General features: G+C 43.4%; 2 protein-coding genes across 2 annotated transcripts in view; one reads left to right on the forward strand and one right to left on the reverse strand.

Annotated features, from left to right (window-relative positions):
• The window catches only part of usp45 (ubiquitin specific peptidase 45), a 179763-nt gene extending 156752 nt beyond the window's left edge, over window positions 1-23011 (reverse strand). Inside the window, exons 1-3 of the mRNA XM_068025973.1 lie at window positions 22428-23011; window positions 20730-20838; window positions 15219-15388 (exon numbers count right to left, since the gene is read on the reverse strand). Of these exons, the coding sequence (XP_067882074.1) occupies window positions 15219-15388; window positions 20730-20832 (273 nt within the window). The 5' untranslated portion in view covers window positions 20833-20838; window positions 22428-23011. The remainder of the gene's footprint in view (window positions 1-15218; window positions 15389-20729; window positions 20839-22427) is intronic.
• Window positions 22582-26650, forward strand: part of tstd3 (thiosulfate sulfurtransferase like domain containing 3) — a 26166-nt gene continuing 22097 nt past the window's right edge. Inside the window, exon 1 of the mRNA XM_068025994.1 lies at window positions 22582-22938. Coding sequence (XP_067882095.1) covers window positions 22830-22938 — 109 coding nt within the window. The 5' untranslated portion in view covers window positions 22582-22829. The remainder of the gene's footprint in view (window positions 22939-26650) is intronic.

The raw sequence follows: 26650 nt of genomic DNA on the forward strand, positions 1-26650 counted from the left end.
CTTATCAGCCCAAGCTTGAATGTTGTCCAGGTCTAGCTGCATGTGAATACGGACTGTGTCAGTATCTGAGGAGTTGACATGGTACTGAAAACTGAAATCATCAGCAAACATCCCCACTTCTGTTCTTATGATAAAAGGAAGTTCATTGATGAAGCAACTGAAGATGGTTGGGCGTAGACCATGACCCATAGCATCTCTTGCAGCGATGTCCTGGGTCTGAGAAGATAGGCCTCCAACAACCACAACCATCTCCCTTTCTGTTAGGTATGACTCCAACCAGTGGAGAGCTTTCCCCTGCTTCCTATTGACATGAATTTTGCTAGGGCTCCTTGATGCTATACTCAGTCAAATGCTGCCTTGATGTCAAGGCAGTCACACTCGCCTCATCTCTGGAATTCAGCTGTTTTGTCTATGTTTGAACCAAAGCTGTAATGAGGCCTGGCAGAACCCAAACTGAACATTAGCAAACAGGTTATTGCTGAGTAGGTGCTGCTTGATAGCATTGTCGAAGACACCTTCCATCACTTTGCTGACGACTGAGAAAAGACTGATGGGATGGTAATTGGCTGGATTGGATTTGTCCTGCTTTTTGTGACGTGGACATACCTGGTCAATTTTGCATATTGTCAGGTTGATGTTAATGTCATAGCTCTATTGAAACAGCTTGGCTTGGGATGCAGCTAGATCTGGAGCACACGTCTTCAGTACTACAGCTGGGATGTTGTCAGGACCCATAGACCTTGCTGATCATAATTTAGTTAGATTTAGGGCAGTTGTGGAAAAGGTCAAAGATAGACCAGGAATAAAAATTCTCAATTGGAGAAAAGCAAATGTTACTAAGCTGAGATGTAATTTAGCTGAAGTGGACTGGAAACTGGCAGGACTATATCTCCAACACAGAAGTCCTTGAAGCGGCCAACACCCCCAGCTTATACACACTACTGAGTCAGCGGCGCTTGAGATGGCTTGGCCATGTGAGCCGCATGGAAGATGGCAGGATCCCCAAAGACACATTGTACAGCGAGCTTGCCACTGGTATCAGACCCACCGGCCGTCCATGTCTCCGCTATAAAGACGTCTGCAAACGCGACATGAAATCGTGTGACATTGATCACAAGTCGTGGGAGTCAGTTGCCAGCATTCGCCAGAGCTGGCGGGCAGCCATAAAGACAGGGCTAAATTGTGGCGAGTCGAAGAGGCTTAGTAGTTGGCAGGAAAAAAGACAGAGGCGCAAGGGGAGAGCCAACTGTGCAACAGCCCCGACAAACAAATTTCTCTGCAGCACCTGTGGAAGAGCCTGTCACTCCAGAATTGCCCTTTATAGCCACTCCAGGCGCTGCTTCACAAACCAGTGACCTCCTCCAGGCGCATATCCATTGTCTCTCGAGATAAGGAGGCCCAAAGAAGGACTGGAAACTGCTATTTGAAGGTAAATTAATACCAAATCAGCAGGAGACATTCAAGAAAGAGATAGTGATGGTTCAGAGCAAGAATGTTCCCTTAAAGAAAAAAGGTGGGACTAAAATTCAGAGCCTCCTGGATGTCAAGGGGCTTAAAGGATAGGATACAGATAAAAAGGGAAACTTATGACAGATACCGAGGACTCAATAATACAGAAAACCTACAGGATTATAAAAAGTCTAGGAGTGAAATTAACAAGTAATTTAGGAAAGCAAAGAAATAGCATGAGAAAATATTGACAAGTAAAATCAAGGAAAACCCAAAGTTTTTTTTATATAAATACAAAAGGAGGAGGATAACTGAAGAAAAAGTAGGGCCTATTGGGGACCATAAAGGTAACCAGTTTGTGGAGGCGGAGGGCTTTGGCATGGTTCTTAACGAATACTTTGCATCTATTTTCACAAAAGAAGGGGACGATACAGACAGTGCAATCAGGGAGGAGTGTGAAATATTAGATGAAATTAACAGTGCAAGAAGTATTAAGGGTTTAACACCTTTGAAAGTGGATAAAATCAATAGGCCTGGATAAAATGTATCTTAGGTTGTTAAGGGAAGCAAGAGAAGAAATAACAGAGGTATTGACCAACATTTTTCAATCCTCTCTGGCTACAGGTGTGGTGCCAGAAGACTGGAGCACAGCCAAAGTTGTATCATTGTTTCAAAAGGGAGAAAGGGATAGACCAAGTAAGTACAGGCCAGTCAGCCTAACCTCAGTGGTGGGAAAATTACTGGGAAAAATTCTGAGGAAAAAGATAAATCTTCACTTAAAAAGACAAGGATTAATCAAAGAAGTCAGCACAGATTTGTTAAGGGAAGGTCATGCCTGACTAACATGATTGATGTAGAAGATTTTGAGGGGCATGGACAGGGTGGATAGGGAGCAGCTGTTCCCCTTAGTTGAAGGGTCAGTTACGAGGGGTCACAAGTTTAAGGTGAGGGGCGGGAGGTTTAAGGGGGATTTGAGGAAGAACTTTTTTACCCAGAGGGTGGTGATGGTCTGGAATGCCCTGCCTGGGAGGGTGGTAGAGGCAGGTTGCCTCACATCCTTTAAAAAGTACCTGGATGAGCATTTGGCACGTCATAACATTCAAGGCTATGGGCCAAGTGCTGGTAAATGGGATTAGGTAGACAGGTCAGGTATCTTTAATGCATCAGTGCCGACTCGATGGGCCGAAGGGCCTCTTCTGCACTGTATTATTCTGTGATTCTGTGATTGAATTTTTTGAGGAGGTAACAAGGAGAGCAGTGCATTTGATGTGGTCTACCTGGATTTTAGCAAGTTTTTTGATAAGGTCCCATATGGCAGACTGGCCAGGAAAGTAGAAGCCCATGGGATCCAAGGCAAAGCGACAAGTTGGATCCAAAACTGGCTCAGAGGCAGAAAAAAAAGGGTATTGATCGATGGGACTGCAAGGCTGTTCCTAGTGGGGTTACACAGGGCTCAATACTAGGTCCCTTGCCTTTGCTGGTATTTATCAGTGATCTGGACTTGAATGTAGGTAATATGATTAATGAAGCTTTCAGACGATACATGTGTAGTTGATAATGAAGAAGAAAGCTATAGACTGCAGGAACTATCAATGGACTAGTCAGGCAAGTGCAACAGTGGCATATGAAGTTCAATCTGCAGAAGTGTGAGGTAATGCATTTGGGGAAGGCTTACAAGGAAAGCGAATAGACAATATATGGTAGGATACTGTCATGCACGGAAGGAGCCATGATGAAATAAAAAATGAAATGGAAGAATTATGAATAGTCAAATGTTAAACAAAACCACAAGAACATGGACACTAGTACAACAGTCAAAATGAATTAGCGGTCACGTGACCCCGCCTGTACTGAAAATCAACAAACCTGTCTACAAAGATGGAACTCGTCTGAAATAGCTCTGGGGAGAACCCCTTTGAAATTGAAAAGAACATTATTGCATATGAATGACTCTTATCAACATGAATGAACTAACAAAGGATTCTGGAGGCAGACATGCTCACAGCCCAAACCAAAACTGAATAGGTGTGAAATAGCACCATGTTAACAGAAAAGCAAAATACTGCAGATGCTGGAAATCTGTGGAGATGCTGTGACCCTGTCCTATCCAATGCCTTGCCTTTTGTCATCGCTTGCCCCACCCCCGCATTATTTGCTTAAAACCTATTACATTTCTAACCCTTGCCAGTTCTGATGAAGGGTCACTGACCTGAAACGTTAACTCTGCTTCTCTCTCCACAGATGCTGCCAGACCTGCTGAGCATTTCCAGTTTTTATACCATGTTTACAGAATTGCCCCCATTCAGACATCAGTCGATAGCCATGGTCTCCACATCCTGGTTCATTGTGCGGTCATACCAGGGCAGAGGGCCATGTGTCTCCTAATATAAACTGTTATGTGATAGAGTGTAACCTTAAACGAGAGAGAGCGAGCGAGAGCGAGAGCGACCAGCCAGAGGCTGAGCAAGAGATTCAGCCAAGATGACTCTGCTAAACAACAAGTGAACAACTACCCAGAGCACAGATATCAGAAAGTGACTTTAGGATCTCCATCTGTGAAGGTAACCAAAATCCACACCACCAGCTTTGTGTTGAGTTATAACCACTAGAACTCTACAATGTCTCAACAAGTTCAAGCTACAAACCCCAGGCTTGCACCTTTAAAAAGACTTCGCTCCTAAGAATGTTTACTGTAAACCATGAACACATACCTCACTTTGGACTCTAAACTACTACTCTTTTCTCTCTATGTATTCTTGTGTATGTGTGTGTGAACACATACGTGAGCGAGGTTGTGACCATTTTGGGAATTGGGTAAAAATAAAGTGTTATCCTTTTTAAAACCTACATGAAAACCTGTCATTTGTCTGTTTATTTGACTCAAGAAAAACACTCAGGAACTAACACACCATTTTTAACAGAACACGATTGCGGTCAGTTGGAAGGTGAACAGCAGGAACCACTCATACCCCTTTCTACCTATCCATAACAAGACTCAGAAATGTAGAGGGACAGTGGGACCTTGCAGTGCATGTCCACAGATCCCTGAAGGTGGTTGGACAGCCAGATAAGGTGGTCAAGAAGGCATACGGATACTTGCGTTTATTGGTCAAGACACAGAATACCAGAGCTGGGAGGTTACGTTGACACTGTAAAGTTAGGCCATAGCTGGAGGACTGCATAAAGTTCTGGCCATTGCATTATAGGAAAGATGTGATTGCACTAGAGAGTGTACAGAGCAGATTTACGAGGATGTTGCCTGGACTAGAGAATTTTAGTTATGAGGAAAGACTGGATAGGCTAGGGTTGTTTTCTTTGGAACAGAGGAGGCTGAGAGGAGACCTAATTGAAGTGTATAAAATTATGAGGGGTCGAGATAGAGTGGATTGGAAGGCCTATTCCCTTGGGTGAGGGGTCCAAACCAGGGGCATCGATTTAGGGTAAGAGGTAGGAAGGTTTAGAGGGAGCTCGAGGGGAAATTTCTTCACCAGACGGTGGTGGGGATCTGGAACTCACTGCCTGAAAGGGTGATAGAGGCAGAAACCCTCATAACATTTAAAAATGTACTTGGACAGGTACTTGAAGTGCCGTAACATGTAAGGCTATGGACCAAGAGCTGGAAAGTGAGATTAGGTTGGGTGGCTAATTGTCGGCCAGCACAGGCACAATGGGTCGAATGGCCTCCTTCCATGCTGTAAACTTCTATGATTCTATGATTTATTAATTAATTGAATTTTTAAATTTCCCCAGCTGGCGCAAGAGGATTTGACCTCATGTCGCCGCAGCATCAGTCCAGATTTGCTCAACATCCTTTTAAAACTTAAAGAATCAGCTTCCACCACTTTTTTTTTTTAGGTAGAGTGTCCCAAATCCCGGTATTCCCGATGAAGCCCCTCATCCCTGGCAGCATCCTGGTAAATCTCCTCTGTACCCTAATGCCTTTACCTCTTTCCCGAAATGTGGTGTTCAGATCGTCCACAATGCTTGTGAGGCCTAACCAGCGATTTATATAGTTCTTGCATGATCTTTTTACTTATCTATTCTATGCCTCTATTTATAAACCCAAGTAACCCATGTTTTTTTAAAAATCTCCTTTACAACTTGCCCTGCCACTTTTAAGGATGTGTTTATGTGAACACCAATATTTATCTGCTCATCTACACTTCTCCAAATCATGCCACTTACAATATTCTGTTTTGCTATATTAGTCCTCCCAAAGTGCAACACTTCACACACTTCCACGCTTCTGCCCATTTCACATCCTGTCTATGTCACCTTGATGCTTATAACTATACTCATTACTATCTACGTTGCCATGTCTTGTATTATCTGCAAACTTTAAAATACTGTTCCCTACAACCAAGTCAAGTTTGTTTATAAAAATTGAAGAGTAATTGACCCAAAACTGACACATGGGGAACCACTGCAAACCACCCCTCAGTCTGAAAAACATGCATTCATTCACCATCACCCTCTGCTTCCTGTCACTGAGGCAATTCCGTATCCATACTGCCACTTTCCCCTCAATTTCATGAGTTTCCATTTCTTTAATAGTGATATGACATTTTGTTGAATACCTCCCAAAAGTCCATATATACATCTACTGCAATACCTTGATCTGTTACTTAAAAGAATTCATTCAATCAAGTTAGTCGGGCACGATTTGTCTTGAACAAATCCATGCTGCCTCTCCTTCATTAACCCATGCTTTTCCAAATGAAAGTTTATTTTGTTCTTGAAAAGGGCTTCCAATAAAAACCACATTTGACTACTATAGTGTTTCTGGTTTTATTTCAGATTTCCAGCATCTGTAGTATTTTGCTTTTGTATAAGAGTTTCCAATAATTCCCCACCACCAATGTTAGGCTGACTATCCTGCTATTTCCTGGTTTACCCCTCTCCCCTTTCTTGAATTACGGTGTAATATTAGCAACCCTTCACCACTACTCCTATATCCATGAAGGATTAAAAGATTGTGTCCAATGCCGCTACCATATCTACTTGTGCTTCTTTAAGCAACCTAGGATGCATTCCATACAGACCAGTCGACTTATCAACATTCAGCAATGCTTTGAGGAATCAGGAGGTGAGTCATCTGCCACAGATACCCAGTTTCTGACCTGAAGAAATTGCAGCTCATCCAAGACTGGATGTTGGACAAGAAATATAATACCACAGAGGTAGTAAAGGGGTCAAGAGAGGTGATGGAGAGGTATCAGCACGCATTTGTATGTCGTCAGACGCGATGGACTAAGCATGTAAATAGAAAGGGGACCCAAGATAGATCCTTGGGGACTCTGGAAGCACTAGTACAGTTGCAGTAAGAGAAGTCATTGCTGGAGATGCTCCGTCTAGTCCCACTTAACTGGGCAATGGAAGAGAAGTTTTGTAGGAGCATTCTATGGATGATGTGTCAAAGGCTGCAGAGAGATCAAGGACAATAAAGGATAATGCACCACAGTCACGTTCACAGAAAATGCCATTTGTGACTTGGATTTGGGATGTTTCAGTGCCATGCACTGCCAGAAACCTGATTCAAGCATGGAATTGCAAGAAAGATGGACATGGATTTAGGAGGCAAGAACGCATTCAAGGACTTTGGAGGAAAGGGGCATTGGAGGTGCAGTTTTTTTTTCCCCCATGCAGAAACACTATGGCAGTCAAATATGGTTACAATAAGATTTCTTCATCCTAACAATCCTAACATTTGTGTATTAAATGATATTTTGGTACACACTCAATGTAACACACCAGCGTAAGAAATGAACAAAACGCTCCAAAGGGACAAGTTTTTGAAACAGAAAAGTCAGTTATAGAAATTTTCTCAGTCAGTCAATCAGGCATTAAGGTTCAGTTTAGTTTTTGTTTGCAAACGTTCCAAGTATTGTCTGGATATTTCTCAAGATAGAATCCTATTTTCCTCAGTTTGTTAATCTTAGTGAAAAGGTAAATGTGAGTATTGTGACGGAAATCACACCTGCCAAAATGAAACATATTAATTTTGTCATATGGAACATGATTTTTGAACTGTTACTGGACATTGAACATAACTTATTTTAAAACCACAGAACAGTGGCAGACAACATGGTTGTACATTTGCATTCTAAAACACAGTGGCATGGACAGACAATGGAAGTACTCCCAGATTCAATCAGCCAGATGGGTTTTGGCAATAGTGATGATCAAGAGACATTGAGAGTCACTGAATTTTTAAGAGTCAGCATTCCACCCCAGCACTGAGAGTGTCTGGTAAGATGTGAGGAATCCACAAACCTCACAGGCGAGGCTTCTCAAGCAAAAAGCTAGTTACATGACTAACCTGCAGGCCAACCTGGAGTTAAATGAATTGCGCTCACAGAACAGTTTTTGCAAGAGACTGCAATTGAACTTCCGAGGAGGAAGGTCTCCCTTTCTCACACGAAGTTCCAGAGATCCACAGAAGTAACTTAAGCCTCAAGACAGAAGACCAGCAAAACAAGTTTGAAAGTGTGCACTGGGCCCCAACTAGAACTGCAAGACTTAACTTCAATTACAGACTTTAATTGCAACCCAAAACCAGTAACTGAACTCCATCTATTACTTCTAACCTTTCCCCTTTAATTTTTTCTCCTCCTCTGTCTCTATTTGCCTGTGCGTTTATCGCGTATGCATGCTAGTGTGGTCGCCTCGCGTCTTTTTTAGTAGTTCTAACTGAATTAGAGTTTTAAGGTTAATAAACTTACTGCTTTCTTGTTTATACCTAAGAAAACCTGTTTGGTTGATTTCTTTACAATTACAATTAGAGAGCAGTGAGCAAGGACTCACTGAGGGGAAGCTAAAACAGTGTTATTATGGCCAAACCAGGAAAAGGCTGAGAGGGGAGCCCTAAACCTCTTCCTCACCTAGTCATGACAGAAATCTGGGGGCTTGTCTGGCATTGGACCCACAGGAAAATGAGAAACTGGAAGTGGAAAGCCAAATTGATCCCAATCAAAAAGAGAAAAGATTTCAATACAGGTTTTCTTGTGGTTGTGTGCGCTAGAATACTAACATGTCGGGAACCAAAGCCAGTAATTCCCCAAGCCAGGATGAAGTAACTTGGGATAAGTTAAACGTACTGTCTATGGAGGAGTTGAGAAATATGGCTGAGCAGTGTGGAATCACTTTCCATGCCAAGGCTGAGAAGTCTGAACTCTTAAGGCTAGTGGCCAACCATTTTTCCCTCGAATCTGAAGAAGCAGAGACAGGGTTAGAAAGAGACTCTGATAGGGTATTGCTAGTGTTGCGACCAACCGCTTCAGTCAAAGCCCCCAATCAAAATATACTCATCTGATTGTGGCGGGAGAAACACACTGTCAAATCAATCCCGTCCCTCCACAGATCGCCTAACATATTATTTAAACTTTCCAAATTAAAGATTCAGCCCAAATTGTACCATTTATTAACCCCCGAATGAGGCTAACCAAACCAGGTGTCTTTAAATCAGCAAATTAACTGCTTAATTAAAAAAACTAAATTCTTAAACATTACTAAGATATAAACAACATTTAAAATAGAAAAAATTAGAGTCCTTGCAGATTTACGCTCCTGCCGGATATGGAACAGTCCAAGGTTGCTTGAAGTCCTCACAGCCGTCCGATGGGAGGAAAAAGGCTCTTCAACAGTAGAACAGTCCGTAGTCTAATTCAGAAGTTGCAATTGTTGCTCCTTCTCCAGCGATGAATTTCAACAACTTGCAAACAGTTTTTAATGAATCAATTTGGCTTTAGAATTTTTGAGGGACAAAAGACTGTCACAGTCTAACTTCCCCTCCTTCAGTTTAAATTATCAGAGATCTCTGTTTTGGCTTGACGTTTTAGAATTTTGAGAAAAAATAATAAATAAACAGACTAAATTCTCTTCCTTCAGTTTAAATGGTCTGAGAGCACTCCTTTCAGGTGCTAACACACACCTGTCTGTCTGTCCTCTGTTAGAACAGGCTGTTTGCACTATAAGCCAGTTCAAAATTAAACTGTAACAAATGCATCTCTCGATGCTCAGTCCGAGTGGCTGTATCTAAGGTATCGAGAATGCACCCTTTGAATCGCAGTCTCCGAATGGCTGTATCTGGGGCAATGAAAATGCATTCTTTGACTCAGCTTCTGGAGCCTGCAGCTTTAAAGCAGTACGGCTCCTTTTCCCAGCCATAAAGGCACACCACATATTTCCCAGAGAGAAAAAAATAGACATGATCATGACACTAGTAAAGATACAATTGGAACACAGGAAACTTGAATTAGAAGACAGGGAAAGAGAAAGACAGGAGAGAGAAAGAGAAAGAAATTTCCAGAAGGAACAGGAGGAAAGAGAGCTGAGGCAGCTTGAGTTAGCTAGGGGCGACAGAGTAACCCCAGTGAAAGCATAGAAAATACAAGTGGTGCAGGGCTGTGTACGGAATTTTTAAAATTTTCCCAATTGAATCCAAAATTCAATGATGGAGACGTGGAAGCATTTTTTGTATCTTTTGAGAAACTTGCAAGGCAGTTAAAATGGCCGGATGAGATTTGGACTCTTCTGCTGCAAAGTAAGCTAACAGGAAAACCCGTGAGGTTTATTCCCTGTTGCCAGATGAGAGTTCATCAAATTATGAACTAACAAAAAATGCTATCCTCAGGGCAAATGAGCTAGTACCAGAGTTTTGAGCCCTCAGGAAGCAAGCTGATCAAACTTACTTGGAGTTTGAGAGAAGCAAGCAGCTGGCTTTTGACCAGTGGTTGAGACTCTTAAAGTGCAGCCCAGTATAAAAACTCAGAGATGATTTTCCTCGAGAAATTTATAAACTCTCTCCCACTCTCCATAAAGACCCATGTGGAGGGACAAAAAGCTCATAGAGTGAGGCAAGCCGCAGTTCCGGCTGATGAGTTTGCTCTAATGGACAAGTCAGTTCCCCAGGGGAAATTTTTCCTAGTCACCCCCACAAAGCCGAAAAGGACAAAGGGTGGGAAGGTGATAGGAGCCCAAGCAGTCCTGGGAGAGAAAGAAAAGCAGGAGACATAGGCCCTCCTCCAGCCAAAAAGGAAGGTGCTGTAAGTAGGACTGAGACCCAGAGAATGTGTGCTTCTATTGTCATAAGGCAGGTCATCTAAGAGCTGACTCCTGGAAACTACGGGGAAAGCCTCGAGGGTAAATCAGGGCACACCCACTCAGTGAAGGAGAAAGGACCCTGATGGAAAGCACAGCTGAAAAAGCTGAGGCTTAGCAGCAATAGTAAGGCCCAGAAAACATACTGCTGCAGGTGCAGGAAAATTTAATAGGATTTCTGAAGGTTATCAGGATTTTGTGTCTGAAGAGAGAGTAACCCCATACCCCTCGCGTGGGGCAAGAAGCCCATAGTAATCCTCAGGGACACAGGGCCACCAGATCCGTTTTACTGAGAAAAGGCCTGACCTTTCCCCCAGAGAGTGCAGTAAATACCAGAATGGTGGTGAATGGTATTGGAGGGCATTGTACGCCTGTACCTTTACACCGGGTGCACTTAGAGTGTGACCTAGTTTCGGGACTGGTGACCATAGGAATTGTCCCTAGTTTGCCTGTGGACGGGGTTGACCTGATCCTAGGTAATGATCTGGCAGGGGCGAAGGTGGTAGCTTCCCCAGTAGTGGAAGAGGGACAGGGCAGTGGCAGGAGACAGCCCCCTGCAGTTCCCCTGAATGTGTAGTGAATTGAGCCATAACCTGAACAGCTCCCCCAGAGGAAACTGAATTGGCACTGCAGGCAGATGACCATGAGGTCTGTCTGTCTGAAACTTTCTTCAGAAAGCTAGAGGACCCAGGGAATGGATGAAATGGATCTTCCCTAGCTGAGGTTCAGCGAGCTAACCCAGTATTGAGACAGTTAGCACATGCTGCCCAGACTGAAATTGAAGCAGACGGAGTCCCTCATTGCTATTATTTAAAGAATGAGGTACTGATGAGGAAGTGGAGTTCTCCTCACAGACCTGTGGACAAAGAGTTCACCAGTCAGTAGTACCGCAGAGGTACCGAAGAGAAATATTAAGAATGGCCCATGAGATTACAGTAGCTGGACATGTCGATATACGAAAAAACAAAGCCTGCAGAAGGCAGCAGTTTGACTGGCCAAAACTCCACAAAGATGTGGTGGAGTACTTACTATAGGAGTTACCACATGAGCCAGGTTGAGGGGAAACCTCCACCTACTGTGAAATCTGAAACCCTAAATCCTGTACCGGCATTTGGAGAACCCTCCAGCAGAGGGCTGGTGAATTGTAACGGACCCCTGCCGAGAACAGAAGGGGACAGGCAGGGACAGGGTTGGCAAAAAGTTAGAGAGGATAAGGGAAAAGGGACAAAGAGGACAGGTTAAGGGAAGTCTGGGAGGATTCCCAGATAAAAAAAACCCTACTGTCCTGTCAGCCAACACCAAAATGTTGGAAAAATTAGAACCCACATCCTCCCATGTAAATGCAGACACCAGAAGTACCCCACCAGAGTTGCTAATCACCTAGTGATGATCAAGAGACATTGAATGTGTAAGAGCCAGCAATCCACCCCAGCACTGAGAGTGTCTGGTAAGCTGTGAGCAACCCACAAACCTCGCAGGCGAGGTTGTCTCAAGCAGAAAGCTAGTCACATATCTAACCTGCTAGCCAACCTGGAGTTAAATGAATTGTGCTCACAGAACAGTTTTTGGAAGAGACTGCAATTGAACTTCCAATGAGGAAGGTCTCCCTCTCCGTCTCTCTCTCTCACACAAAGTTCCAGGGACCCACGGACATAGCTGAAGCCTCAAGACAGAAGACCAGCAAAACAAGTTTGAAAGTGTGCCCCAACGAGAACTTAACTTAACTTCAATCAAAGATTTTACATCCAACCCAAAACCAGTAACTGAACTCCATCTATTACTTCTAACCTTTCCCCTTTAATTTTTTCTCCTCCTCTGTCTCTATTTGCTTGTGTGTTTTTCGCACATGCATGCTAGCGTGGTCGTGTCACATATTTTTAGTAGTTTTAACTGAATTAGAGTTTTAAGGTTAATAAACTTACAGCTTTCTTGTTTAAACCTAAGAAAACCTGTCTGGTTGATTTCTTTACAATTACAATTAGAGAGCAGTGAGCAAGGACTCACGGAGGGGAAAAGTAAAACCCTGTTACGGCCAAACCAGAAAAAGGCTGAAAGGGGAGCCCTAGACCCCTTCCTCACCTGGTCGTAACAGAAAGAAATGCTTCTCCCCAATTTATACTTTCATTTGATCTAGTAAATTAGAAACTGATCTATATTTTTTTTTCGATAGACTCAGCTGCAGTATATGCAGTATTATTAGCTGGTCTTCCCTTCCGGTTTTCTGTAATGGAATGCTTCTAAGGATTTATTATTTTACAGAGTCTGGCTGTAGCTTATGGACTCTAAATAAGACTTATAACATCTACATAACTTACTGTAGGAAAGAAGAAATTCGGTGAAATATTAGACGAAAGGGTAAGCAACTGCAATGAACTACAATTACCCCTAGATGTATCCTAAGAAGTGAGAAAGAAGCAATCCGAACGTTGGACATTTTCTTAACAATCCATATAAGCACAAAGATCCTGTAATCCAATTAGCTGCAGATGAATGCCCGTCGAAATACTGCTTCAGTGGCTCTCCAAGACCAATCCCACTAGATAGTACTGGGAGCCTGGGCAATGTGCGGGATTTCCAAGATTTGCAAATCTTTGCCTTCGCCTCCCGGCTCACGTCTTTGACCAGGAATCCTCCCCCCGACCAATAGACCCATTCAGCCGCCTCCAGCATTCTTCCTTCACTGGACCCCTCCCTCTGACCCGCTCTTGATCTTTTCATTGAGAACTGTCGGCGAGACATCAGCCATCTCAATTTCTCCACTCCTCTTACTCATTCTAACTTGTCTCCCTCCAACCTTGCTGCACTCCGTTCTCTTAAGTCTAAACCTGACATTGTGATCAAACCTGCTGACAAGGGTGGTGCTGTTGTTGTCTGGCGTACCGCCCTCTACCTTGCAGAGGCTGAGCCCAACCAGTCCTCATCCACAACCACCCTCCTCCACCTGGCTGAACTTGTTCTCACATTGAACAACTTCTCTTTCAATCCCACTCACTTCCTTCAAATAAAAAATGTTGCTATTAGTACCTGCATGGGTCCTAGTTATGCCTGTCTTTTTGTGGGGTATGTCAAACATTCCTTGTTCCAGTCCTACTCAGGTCCCATCCCCCAACTCTTTTTCCGGTACATTGATGACCGTATCGGTGCGGTTTCCTGCTCTTGCCCCAAACTGGAAAACCTTATCAACTTTGCTTCCAATTTCCACCCTTTTCTCACCTTTACATGGTCCATCTCTGACACTACTCTTCCCTTCCTCGACTTCTCTGTCTCCATCTCTGGGGAGAGGCTGTCCATTAATTTTCATTATAAGCCCACCGACTCCCACAGCTACCCCGAATACACTTCCTCACACCCTGCCTCCTGTAAGGACTCCATTCCATTCTCCCAATTTCTCCGTTGCCGACATATCTGTTCTGATGATGCAACCTTCCACAACAGCGATTCTGACATGTCTTCCTTTTTCCTCAACCGAGAATTCCTCCCCCACCGTGGTTGACAGGGCCCTCAATCGTGTCCGATCCATCTCCCGCACTTCTGCCCTCACCCCTTCCCCTCCCTCCCAGAATCGCAACACGGTTCCCCTTGTCCTCACTTTTCACCCCACCAGCCGACACATCCAAAGGATCATCCTCCGCCATTTCTGCCACTACCAAACGGATCTTCCCCTCCAGTCAGCATTCCGAAGGGATCATTCCCTCCATGACACCCTGGTCCACTGCTTGATTACCCCGACACCTCGTCCCCTTCCCATGCAATCGCAGGAGGTATAATACCTGCCCTTTTACCTCCTCTCTCCTCACCATCCAAGGCCCCAAACACTCCTTTCAGGTGAAGCAGTGATTTACTTGTACTTCTTTCAATTTAGTATACTGTATTCGCTGCTCACAATGTGGTCTCCTCTACATTGGGGAGACCAAACATGCACTGGGTGACCGCTTTGCGGACCACCTCCGCTCAGTCTAAAAGCATGACCCAAGCTTCTGGTTGCTTGCCATTTCAACACACCCTCCTGCTCCTGTGCTCACATTTCTGTCTTTGGCCTGCTGCAGTGTTCCAGTGAACATCAATGTAAGCTCGAGGAACAGCACCTCATTTTCCGATTGGGCACTCTACAGTCTTCCGAACTGAACACTGAGTTCAATAATTTCAGAGTAAGACTGGCCCTTTTATTATTTTATTCTGTTTTATCATTTTTTTACCATCTGCCTGCCTTACAACTGGGTTTTTTATGTTTGTGCTTTTGGCTAGGGCTGTTCATTATTCTGTCATTAACACTCTCTTTGCACTAATGCTTTGTCTTTCACCACACCATTAGCACACTCCTTTTGCCTTTGCCCCATGACCTCCTTGTCAGTTAATCTCTCCAGCCCCCTGTCCTATCACACACCTTTCTTTTTATTCTCTTTCCCCCCCTCCCGACCCCGCTTTTTCCCCCCATTTCTAACCTTTGCCAGTACTGATGAAAGGTCACAGACCTGAAATGTTAACTCTGCTTCTCTCTCTACAGATGCTGCCGGACCTGCTGAGTATTTCCAGCACTTTCTGTTTTTAATTACTTATTTCATGTTTGGTTATCGGCTAAATTGAGCTTTCAATTACAAATTAATTCCCTATGAAAGAAACAAGTTGCAGACCCACATAAAATTTTACAACACTTTAGATATGTTGCTTACCTGGTAACCACATTTCAGGCACATCCAAACATTTGGTGAAACATCAGGGTCTTCATCATGTGCTTTCAGACTTTTGGCACACTCTGCACAAACTGACCAATAGTTCTGAGTAACTGCCTTCTTCACTTGGATCTGATCCACTGCTCTGTCAATATGCTGGCAGGCATAGCCTAAAAATTATATATACATAAATATATGTGATTTAGGAAAGATGCAGTAAATCTACTTTCTATCTAAATTTTGCTTTGATTCAATTTATAGCAAAGGTGAAATGTGCATATTGGATGTCGAGCTTAAATTGTATGCTCTGTAGCTTGGAGTTTACATTTTTTTAAAAAAGCAATAACAGGTTAAATGGTTTCTTTGTAATAATCCCAACTATTATTTAAAAGACAACCGTAGTACTAATCAAAGCTTTCACTTCAGTATAAATTTATGTCCTGCACTGGTCCACTCTATTTTGCTATATAACAAGAAAGACAATATAACATTTGTTTCTCCACAAGGGAAGACTCAGTTTTGTCTCACTACTAATGTATGGGTACATAAGGGTGCCCAATTATTTTACCTTCATGAACCACTTAGGTGCACATCATGGGGCCAATGGGCCACATCTAAAGTTTAAATCAATATTCTTATTAATTTGTACATACTTTAATGTGAATACTAACAGATCTTGGTATTCTGATTTAAAATGTATCCACAACCAATAAGGCAATAGTGCCAAGAACAGCCCTTACCTTAACACAATCAAAATATGAAGGCAATCTGGTGAGTAAAAACATAGCACAAGAACAACTTAGTCACCTAGGCTTTATGGGCTTAATGTAAAGAGCACAAGGACTAGAAACAGCCCACAGTTTGGACATCATGTATTAGCTACACTATTTAATTTCTAACTACAGTTTATCACACATTTTATGAGAGTAAAAATGATGCACATGTTGATGGTGTGGTTATATAGCAAGGGATAAATACATCAACTAAGACCAATTTGTCCCTCAAATTTGTAGACAGTGATACAAATACATAAAACTTTGAACCTCACTTTGTGATACTAAAATTATACCATCAGTGGTTAAATATGGCAGCATCATATGGGCAAATCACTCCAAATCTGTAGGCTGCATTATTCCACGATATGGAATAAACTACTGGTCTTAAAAGCACATTTCTACTAGCAGCACAAACAAGCCTCTTCTGAATCTTCTGGCTCATACAGCGCCCCCATGGCATTATTTTATAGAAGTATTATTTCTTCAAAGTCTTAGGTATTTCAATTTGCAAATGTATCAAAAAATTTGAAATAATATATCCCAATTGGAAAGATGGCAATCTAACTACTGCTCATAAACAAAGGCCAGGTTCAAAAAATATATACGTGTTATAATTCACAACTTTCGGAACCATTTACTACTTTGACTTTTTCCACAAGTGCAAGAGGACACTTTCGTTTACACTCAGACAAGTAATTATAAGGAAAAAAATCTATGTATATGGTAAACGAACCAAGACTCCCTCACCAAGATTGCGGTCAATCATTACTTCCCTTTCATTAACCTAGTTTCCCTCACGTTAGTAACATTTTAGTTACTGAAAGCTTAATCAAGATGATAACACTAACTTTATGAACTGGCTACAGTTGGTGAGGTCCCGGAGGACTGGAGAATTGCTAATGTTGTCCCTTTGTTTAAGAAGGGTAGCAGGGATAATCCAGGTAATTATAGACCGGTGAGCCTGACGTCAGTGGTAGGGAAGCTGCTGGAGAAGTTACTGAGGGATAGGATCTATTCCCATTTGGAAGAAAATGGGCTTATCAGTGATAGGCAACATGGTTTTGTGCAGGGAAGGTCATGTCTTACCAACTTAATAGAATTCTTTGAGGAAGTGACAAAGTTGATTGATGAGGGAAGGGCTGTAGATGTCACATACATGGACTTCAGTAAGGCATTTGATAAGGTTCCCCATGGTAGGCTGATGGAGAAAGTGAAGGCGCATGGGGTCCAAGGTGTACTAGCTAGATGGATAAAGAACTGGCTGGGCAGCAGGAGACAGAGAGTAGCAGTGGAAGGGAGTTTCTCAAAATGGAGACGTGTGACCAGTGGTGTTCCACAGGGATCCGTGCTGGGACCACTGTTGTTTGTGATATACATAAATGATTTGGAGGAAAGTATAGGTGGTCTGATTAGCAAGTTTGCAGACGACACTAAGATTGGTGGAGTAGCAGATAGTGAAGGGGACTGTCAGAGAATACAGCAGAATATAGATAGACTGGAGAGTTGGGCAGAGAAATGGCAGATGGAGTTCAATCAGGGCAAATGCGAGGTGATGCATTTTGGAAGATCCAATTCAAGAGTGAACTATACAGTAAATGCAAAAGTCCTGGGGAAAATTGATGTACAGAGAGATTTGGGTGTTCAGGTCCATAGTTCCCTGAAGGTGGCAACGCAGGTCAATAGAGTGGTCAAGAAGGCATACGGCATGCTTTCCTTCATTGGACGGGGTATTGAGTACAAGAGTTGGCAGGTCATGTTACAGTTGTATAGGACTTTGGTTCGGCCACATTTGGAATACTGCGTGCAGTTCTGGTCGCCACATTACCAAAAGGATGTGGATGCTTTGGAGAGGGTGCAGAGGAGGTTCACCAGGATGTTGCCTGGTATGGAGGGCGCTAGCTATGAAGAGAGGTTGAGTAGATTAGGATTATTTTCATTAGAAAGACGGAGGTTGAGGGGGGACCTGATTGGGGTGTACAAAATCATGAGAGATATAGACAGGTTGGATAGCAAGAAGCTTTTTCCCAGAGTGGGGGATTCAATTACTAGGGGTCAAGAGTTCAAAGTGAAAGGGGAAAAGTTTAGGGGGGATATGCGTGGAAAGTTCTTTACGCAGAGGGTGGTGGGTGCCTGGAACGCGTTGCCAGCGGAGGTGGTAGACGCGGGCACGATAGCGTCTTTTAAGATGTATCTAGACAGATACATGAATGGGCAGGAAGAGATACAGACCGTTAGAAAATAGGCGTCATGTTTAGATAGAGGATCTGGATCGGCGCAGGCTTGGAGGGCCGAAGGGCCTGTTCCTGTGCTGTAATTTTCTTTGTTCTTTTTCTTTGTTCTTTTGTTATTTTAGATCAAACCGTAGTAATTAGAAATCATGGCAAGCCAAAAGTGATCTTCTACTGATTTTAGGTGTTTGCCACAGAGTTACCACCTGTCTTATTTTTCCACCAGTCCAACTGAATTTTCAAAATGAGAGTTAATTTATTGGACATGGTTCAATTAAAACCGGACACTGAATGATTAATTAAACCAATCAACTGGCAACTGATGGCGATTTCATAAACCTAGCTGGACCAGTGAAAATTCAGCTAGATGATAACATGGCCACAAATGGGAATTTTTCAAATCATATTTGTCAATGTCATATATACTTATTGCATCATTAAATATTTTTCCAAATATTTAATGTAATGAAGGAGGGTTAGTGAGCAGTGCCATCGTAAAGGATCCACTGGGAAATAGTGATGCTCATTCCATTGAATATCATGTTAAGTTTGAAAGTGACACATTTCAATCACAATCAAGAATATCGAACTTAAACAAAGCCAATTACGAAGGTATGAGGAGATATCTGGCTAGGGATAATCGGGTAAATAGACTGGAAGGTATGGTGTTACATGAACAGTGGGAAACATTTAAAGAACTAATTCAAAGGGTTCAAGAAAAGTACATTCCGTTCAAAAACCAAAATTCGTCTATGGCTCACTCAGGAAGTTAAGAAGAGTATTCGACTAAAGTAAGAGGCTTACAATGTTGCATAAAATAGTAGCAAGTTTGAGGGTTGGGAGTGTTTTAAAAACCAGCCAAGGGCCACCAAATAGTTGATCAAAAGGGGAAAAAATAGAATGAGAGTAAACTAGCCAGCAATATAAGAAGAGATTGTAAGAGATCTTATAAGTGCATAAAAAGGAAGAGAGTAGCTAAAGTAGACATTGGTTCTGTAGAGACAGAGACAGGATAATCATCATGCAGAATGAGGAAATGGCAGAGGCATTGAACAAATATTTTGTGTCGATCTTCACAATGGCAGACCCAAGTTCTATACCAGAACTAGGAAGTAAGCTAGGGACTAAAAAAGTGAGGACATTAAGAATATCAGTCGAGAAAAAGTATTTGGAAAAACTTGAGGGGCTAAAATCTGACAAGTCAGAGGTGTACAAAATCATGAGAGGTATAGACAGGGTGGATAGCAAGAAGCTTTTTCCTAGAGTGGGGGGTTCAATTACTAGGGGTCACGAGTTCAAAGTGAGAGGGGAAAAGTTTAGGGGGGGGGGGATATGCGTGGAAAGTTCTTTACGCAGAGGGTGGTGGGTGCCTGGAACGCGTTGCCAGCGGAGGTGGTAGACGCGGGCACGATAAGTGCCTTTTAAGATGTATCTAGACAGATACATGAATGAGCAGGAAGCAAAAAGATACAGACCCTCAGAAAATAGGCGACATGTTTAGATAGAGGATCTGGATTGGCACAGGGTTGGAGGGCCGAAGGGCCTGTTCCTGTGCTGTAATTTTCTTTATTCTTTGTTCAAATCATCATACAGCCCTCTCAGACAGGAAGATGAGGACCATTTTGTGGGAAAGACAAAAGTTGACCATACAATTTTCACTTTGTTTATAAGCAAGTCAGGCTATTTTCTAATCACAGATGCTGATCAGTTTGCTGTGTATTTCTACCAATTTCTGTTTTTATTTTAAATTCATTCACTCCAAAGCAACAATAACTGAACAAGGTGGTTATTGACCAAAGCACAATTGCAAGAGCATTAGATGTGTATCATCATGCCACATACAAGCTTGCTGAATGGAAAATGTTCAAGTGCCATAGTCCTTTAAACAGCATACTTAACCATTAACCTTTAATGCCTAAAAGCTTCCTATTGAACAACTTATATATCACAGTGGATTAATGCACATTTGAGATTACTGTAAACAAGTAATGTAACAGCTAAGGATGTGTATATTAGTACATAGAAGCTTATTTTCAAAGTTTGGGTTCGCCAGATGGTTTGGGAAAATTCTTAAGCTGCAGTGATTTACTGAAGCATGAGTTAAAAAAAGGTTACTAGTGCTAGTGTTATTAAAAAAAAAGACTACTATATTTTTTTTGGGAGTTTGCTGTGTGCATACTGGCTGCCACGTTTCCTATATTACAACAATGACTAAATTTCAAAAGAACTTAATTGGCTATAAAGGGCTTTGAGACGAATGGTGATCGTGAAAGGTGCTATATCAATGCAAGTCTTTCTTTTTATAATGAACATTTCTTTATATTTTGTACTGGCCATGTCTACTGCTCAATTGGCTAGCAATCCCCTACTCCAACATAATATCTATTGGAACTTTTATTAAATTCCCATTCTCGACAATTATCAAAGGTTTTTTAAATTCGACCCAAAAAGAACAATTTTCCCAACCACAAGTAGTATTACTGTTGTAAAAACAGAAGCTATCTTACCCGAGACTTCATCAGATGAATCTTCATCTTGATGTTTTTCAGGCCTTCTGGTTTTCTTCGCCATTTCACCATTACGTCGTGAAAGTGGGTCTTTTACCCGCATCTGTCACTGATAATTTAACATGCTGCATAAATAACTTTACAAGAATACACTAGTACAACAAACAACTTTAAGACTGAAGATAAACAAATGCTAAACCATTTTTTTAAATTTAAAAAACTAAGACCCAAAATGCAGGACAGGCTTAAAGTCAAAAAGAACAAAAGGGCAAAGACTTGAAGCCACAGCATTTCAAGAATATAAACTATGAGGGCCATTTTTGTCTTCACACCTTTGGTAGTAGACTGACAAGCTGGATTGTCTACCCTCTCTATGCCTCCATCACAACTAGATTATTGTTGAGGGACAGCAGCCACACTTAACATGGAAGTGTGGCTGTTCCACAAAAATGTTAAGAAATGTGTATATTTGTATTTAATGCAATGTTTTGACAGCACTCGAAGAGCTGACTTTGCCACAGTAAGTACATGTATACAATACTGCCCCAAGGAAAAGCTAATATGTTTAGTAGTATTTTCATAAACAAACAAATATATATAGAACTATTAGATCTCTTGGGGCAAATAAAAACAAAGAAATTGCAGGTGTTGCGTAAAGGCAGTATGGGACCTCTAGAATGGTAACTGATAATTACTAGTCTTGCAGTAGCCCAACATGTCAAGTGTTTGCAAATTTACTGAAGCCAGATATGATGTGACTGGCATGAGGTAAAAGTATTACACGCACTAACAAAAACAAGCAATAAATGTGTCTGCTTTTCTCAAGTTTCAAATCTTATTTTCAGGATTTTTTCCCACACCAAATCAGGCAATTAATCAGAATTTTCACTGTATATGAAGAGAAAATAAAAATTGGAAATAAATAAAATGAAAATCAGAAAGCCTTACAGAGTGGGAACACAAACACTAAAACCAAGGCTGTTAAACAAGTCGAGGAGGGGTGCTTTTAGACTTTTATTTTGTTCCAATATGAAAATTGAAAGTTTATAATACAAATGCATCATGAAATTAATTTCATGGAACAAGACCTTTCAATATTAGAGTGGTTTAATAAATTTAGCCCACAAACTTTAATGGTAAATTGCACCCAATAACTGCTACGGAATTTTCTGTTGCATCTTTACAAGAGAAAAAAATTAAAACTGTCACAATTGATATTTAGTAAAAGGAAAGCATGTGTTTTTTTTTAAACTGACGACCCACAATTTCCTTTCACATTTCATTCCCATGACGAGACTTTGTAACAATCCCCTCCATGCAAAGTTAAGTTTGCATATCAAACTAAATTGTAGTTCTTGTGAGTGTTCGAGGCAACAGATTTCCAGCATCTGCAGTATTTTGCTCTTATGACATTAATATGTATTTGGCTGAGGTACCGCAGGACTCAGAGCTAAATATAATTCCAAGGTACCAAAGCAACCAGGCTTAAATTAATAAAATCAAACACTAGAATTGGATCTAACTGGAACTCAGTTGGTGTAAACGGTGCACACAAAACAAGATTTGATTTATCCGCAATGCTGCGGGCAGAGATTCTCAGGCTGCAATTTATCTAAAGTCAGTTGCTCAGAAGACGCAGGCCTAGCTCTCAGCTTTTCCCTCATTTAGTGAATTATCAGTAGTTTTTCGGTTTGTCACCTTTTGGATGTGGCAGATCGACGGTCACACACACTCCCTCGGCCTCCGGAGACTTGGCACTTCCCGAGAAGGATCCAGTTACCGTATGCAGACGTCCCGGTAACCGATTCGGGGGTGGAAGAGGGTGCGAGTCCTGGGCGGCTAAGCTTCCAAGTGGAGCGAGGGGAGGGGAAGCCTCTCACTGCCTTCCAGCAGCTTCAATGTCGGGAGGCCGAGCAGCGACTCTCGCGCTCACCGGAAGCTCAGGCTAGCTGAAGCCGCCTCGCCATCGGCCCGGCGCGAGTCGGCCTTATCTCCGCGGCCGTGTACGCATGTGCTGGCGTCCGCCGTCCGGAAATACGGACGCTTTCTTCCCCTCGGAAGCTTGGCCTGGGCTGGAGTGTGAGCTTTTCGCCTTGCAGCATGCCCTGTGTGTTGGGCTTTATCTCGGCGTTGTTGCTGCGGATCGTGAGCCGAGGCTGGGCCGCCGAGCTCTGTCGACAGGACAGAAACCAGCGGCTGCTCTCTTGGGGTGAGTGAGAAATGGCCCAGGAATCAGCTGGCGCTCGGGCTGGGCCGTAACCTTGACTGTCACCAAAAGTAAAATACTAAATTCCGAAGAAGGGTCACTGACCCGAAACGTTAAACTCTGCTTCTCTTTCCACAGATGCTGTCGGACCTGCTGAGTGTTTCCAGCGTTTCTTGTTTTTATTTCAGATTTCCAGCATCCGCAGTATTTTCCTTTTAAAATACTAGGGATTTTGTTAAAAAAAATACTCCATTCGGCTCAATGCTGAAACTGGCTTAAATATCTTTAAACGTCCTGGCAGAAGTGGTACATGTTTAACAAAAATCTTTTCGTAAGTACACAGTGCGTACTTTTAGTGAGAAATGGTCCTAATATGGTTATCAGGGTTGACAACGTCTGAGGAAAGAGAAAGAGTCAATGTTTCAAATGGGTAACCTTCACTGAGCACTGGAAAATGTTGGAACTGTTTTAATTGTGGTTTAGTGAATATCTTCCTCAACTCTTGAGTCAGAAGCTTGTGGGTTCACTTGAGTATATAGTCCAAGTTGATACTGCCAGTGCAGTGTTGAGGGCATGCTATACTGGCGGAGGTGCCGCCTTTCGGAAGAGGCGTTAAGCCAAAGCCCTGCCTGCCCCCTCAGGTGGATGTAAAAGAGACCATGACACAATTTTTAAGAGTAGGTGAGTTCTCCATCATATTCTAACCAATATTAATTTTCTAAACCAACTTAACTAGAACACATTATCTACTCATTATCACATTGTTGCTGATGGGATCTTGCTGTGCACAAATGGGCTGGTGAGTTTGCTACATTGCAACAGTGACTTCAAAAAAGTACTTCATTGACTGCAAAAGCACTTTGGAACATAAGGTTGTAAAATGTGTCATATAAATGCAAGCTCTTTTCTATGAAACAGCATTTAAACAGGTGTAGAACCAGGAAAAAAGATGTGGGGGAGAGAAAAAGAGCCATATTAGTTCCTATTCTCATTGTAAAATACACAGGTGTAGCTTAAAATGTCTGCCATGTGATGATGTGATAGTGTAAGGCAAAGGAGATGATAATGAGACAAAAACAAAAGATGGGTCCAAAGGAGGTGTAAATGGTTACAGCAAAATAGCAGAGAGGGGGTGAAGCCAATAATGGCCTAGAAGTGTAGCAGTAGATAGACTCTAGGGGTGTGGACTATCCTCTGGCTGTGTACTGATAGGGATTCCCCACCCCAAGCACTAGCCTGATTTCCTCCAGTCCAAGTGGCTTTGGTACATTCATCCTCCGTTATGAGCACTTGCTGTTCGAAAGAGGATAGAAGCCGTAGTTAAGTTCTAACGTTGTTAACCACTGTGCTGTAAAGTGCCCAGTAGAAACATGAGGTGGTATGCCTCGAGCTTGCATTGACCTTCATTGGAATAGTGTAGGAGGCCAGTGTGGGATAGAGAATCAGTGACTTGGCGTAAAGTTTGGACATTTACCCACCAATCCTGAGCAGATATGGTCTGAACACCATTTGACGTTGGCCTGGATTTGAATTGGGTGTGAGCTAAGCTTGAGCAGCCTCAATTATTGCACTGGGCAAGTGCCATTACCTTGAAGGAGGATTGATGAGGGTAGTGCAGTGGATGTGGTCTACAAGGATTTTAGTAAGGCATTTGACAAGGTCCCACACGGCAGACTGGTCAGAAAAATAAAAGCCCAAGGGATATGGAGGAATGTGACAAGTCGGATCCAAAATTGGCTCAGTGACAGGAAACAAAGGGTAATGGTCGACAAATGGGCGGAAAAGTGGCCAATGGAATTCAGTCCAGAAAAGTGTGAGGTAATGTATTTGGGGAGGACAAACAAAGCAAGGGAATACACAATAAACGGGAGGATATTGAAAAGGTTAGAGGAAGTGAGAGACCTTGAAGTTTATGTCCACAGGCCCCTGAAGGTAGCAGGACAGGTAGATAAAGTGGGGCACTGGCATCAGTACTGGGGAAAGTGGGCACTGTACCATTGGGACGGTCTTAACCTGAACCGTGCTGGGATCAGTGTTCTGGCAAGTCGCATAACTAGGGCGGTAGAGAGCGCTTTAAACTAAATAGTGGGGGGCAGCAAGGGATCAAGTGAGAGAAGATATGATCAATTAAAGAGAGGGGACAAGGCAAGAGAGCAAGGTAGCAATAAGGATAATAGAGTGCAGCAGGAAGGGACAGAATGTACAAAAGAGTGTGCAAGCAGCTAAGACTAGAGGTTGCGTAAATAGTAAAAAGACAGAACTAAAGGCTCTGTATTTGCGCGTAGCATTCATAACAAAACAAATTAATAGCTCAAATAGAGATAAATATGTATGATCTGTAAGATGCAAAATGACAGGCTGGGACCTGAATATTCAAGGGTACAGGGTATTTCGAAAGGACAGGAAACTAGGGAAAGGTGGAGGGGTAATTCTGCTAATTAAGGATGACAGTACAATAGAAAGCAGTGGCCTTAATTCTAAAAATCAAGATGTAGAATCATTTTGGGTAGAGATAAATAGTAAAGGTAGAAAGTCACTTGTGGAGTAGTTTATTGGCCTCCTAACAGTCAGTAACCATACTGTAGGACGGGGTATACAGGAAGAAATAATGGGGGCTTGTGAGAAAGGTACGGAGATAATCATGGGTGATTTTAATCTCTAGATAGATTGGGCGAATCAGATTGGCAAAGGTAGCCTGGAAGATGAGTTCATGAAGTGTTTTTGGGACAGTTTCTTAGAGCAGCACATTCTAGAGCCAACCAGAAAGCAGGCTACTCTAGATCTGGTAATGTGTAACGAGACAGGATTAACTATTGACCTCATAGTAAAGGCGTCCCTAGGCAGCATGAGGGGGGCGGGGGCGAAGACCAGAGAGAGAAGGGAGTATTGGGAGACGGGAGAGAGAGAGGGGGGGGGGGGGTTGGGGGGGGAAACCAGAGAGAGAGGAAAGGATGGGGGTGGTGGTGGCGGGGGAACCAGCGAGAGAGGAAGGGATGGGGGCGGGGAACCAGCGAGAGAGGAAGGGATGGGGGCGGGGAACCAGCGAGAGAGGAAGGGATGGGGGCGGGGACCAGCGAGAAGAGGAAGGGATGGGGGCGGGGACCAGCGAGAGAGGAAGGGATGGGGGCGGGGACCAGCGAGAGAGGAAGGGATGGGGGCGGGGACCAGCGAGAGAGGAAGGGATGGGGGCGGGGACCAGCGAGAGAGGAAGGGATGGGGGCGGGGACCAGCGAGAGAGGAAGGGATGGGGGCGGGGACCAGCGAGAGAGGAAGGGATGGGGGCGGGGGGACCAGCGAGAGAGGAAGGGATGGGGGCGGGGACCAGCGAGAGAGGAAGGGATGGGGGCGGGGACCAGCGGAGAGAGGAAGGGATGGGGGCGGGGACCAGCGAGAGAGGAAGGGATGGGGGCGGGGACAGCGAGAGAGGAAGGGATGGGGGCGGGGACCAGCGAGAGAGGAAGGGATGGGGGCGGGGACCAGCGAGAGAGGAAGGGATGGGGGCGGGGACCAGCGAGAGAGGAAGGGATGGGGGCGGGGACCAGCGAGAGAGGAAGGGATGGGGGCGGGGACCAGCGAGGAGAGGAAGGGATGGGGGCGGGGACCAGCGAGAGAGGAAGGGATGGGGCGGGGACCAGCGAGAGAGGAAGGGATGGGGGCGGGGACAGCGAGAGAGGAAGGGATGGGGGCGGGGACCAGCGAGAGAGGAAGGGATGGG

The sequence above is a fragment of the Heterodontus francisci genome, chromosome 3, assembly GCF_036365525.1.
Source record: "Heterodontus francisci isolate sHetFra1 chromosome 3, sHetFra1.hap1, whole genome shotgun sequence".
Lineage (NCBI taxonomy): Eukaryota > Metazoa > Chordata > Chondrichthyes > Heterodontiformes > Heterodontidae > Heterodontus > Heterodontus francisci.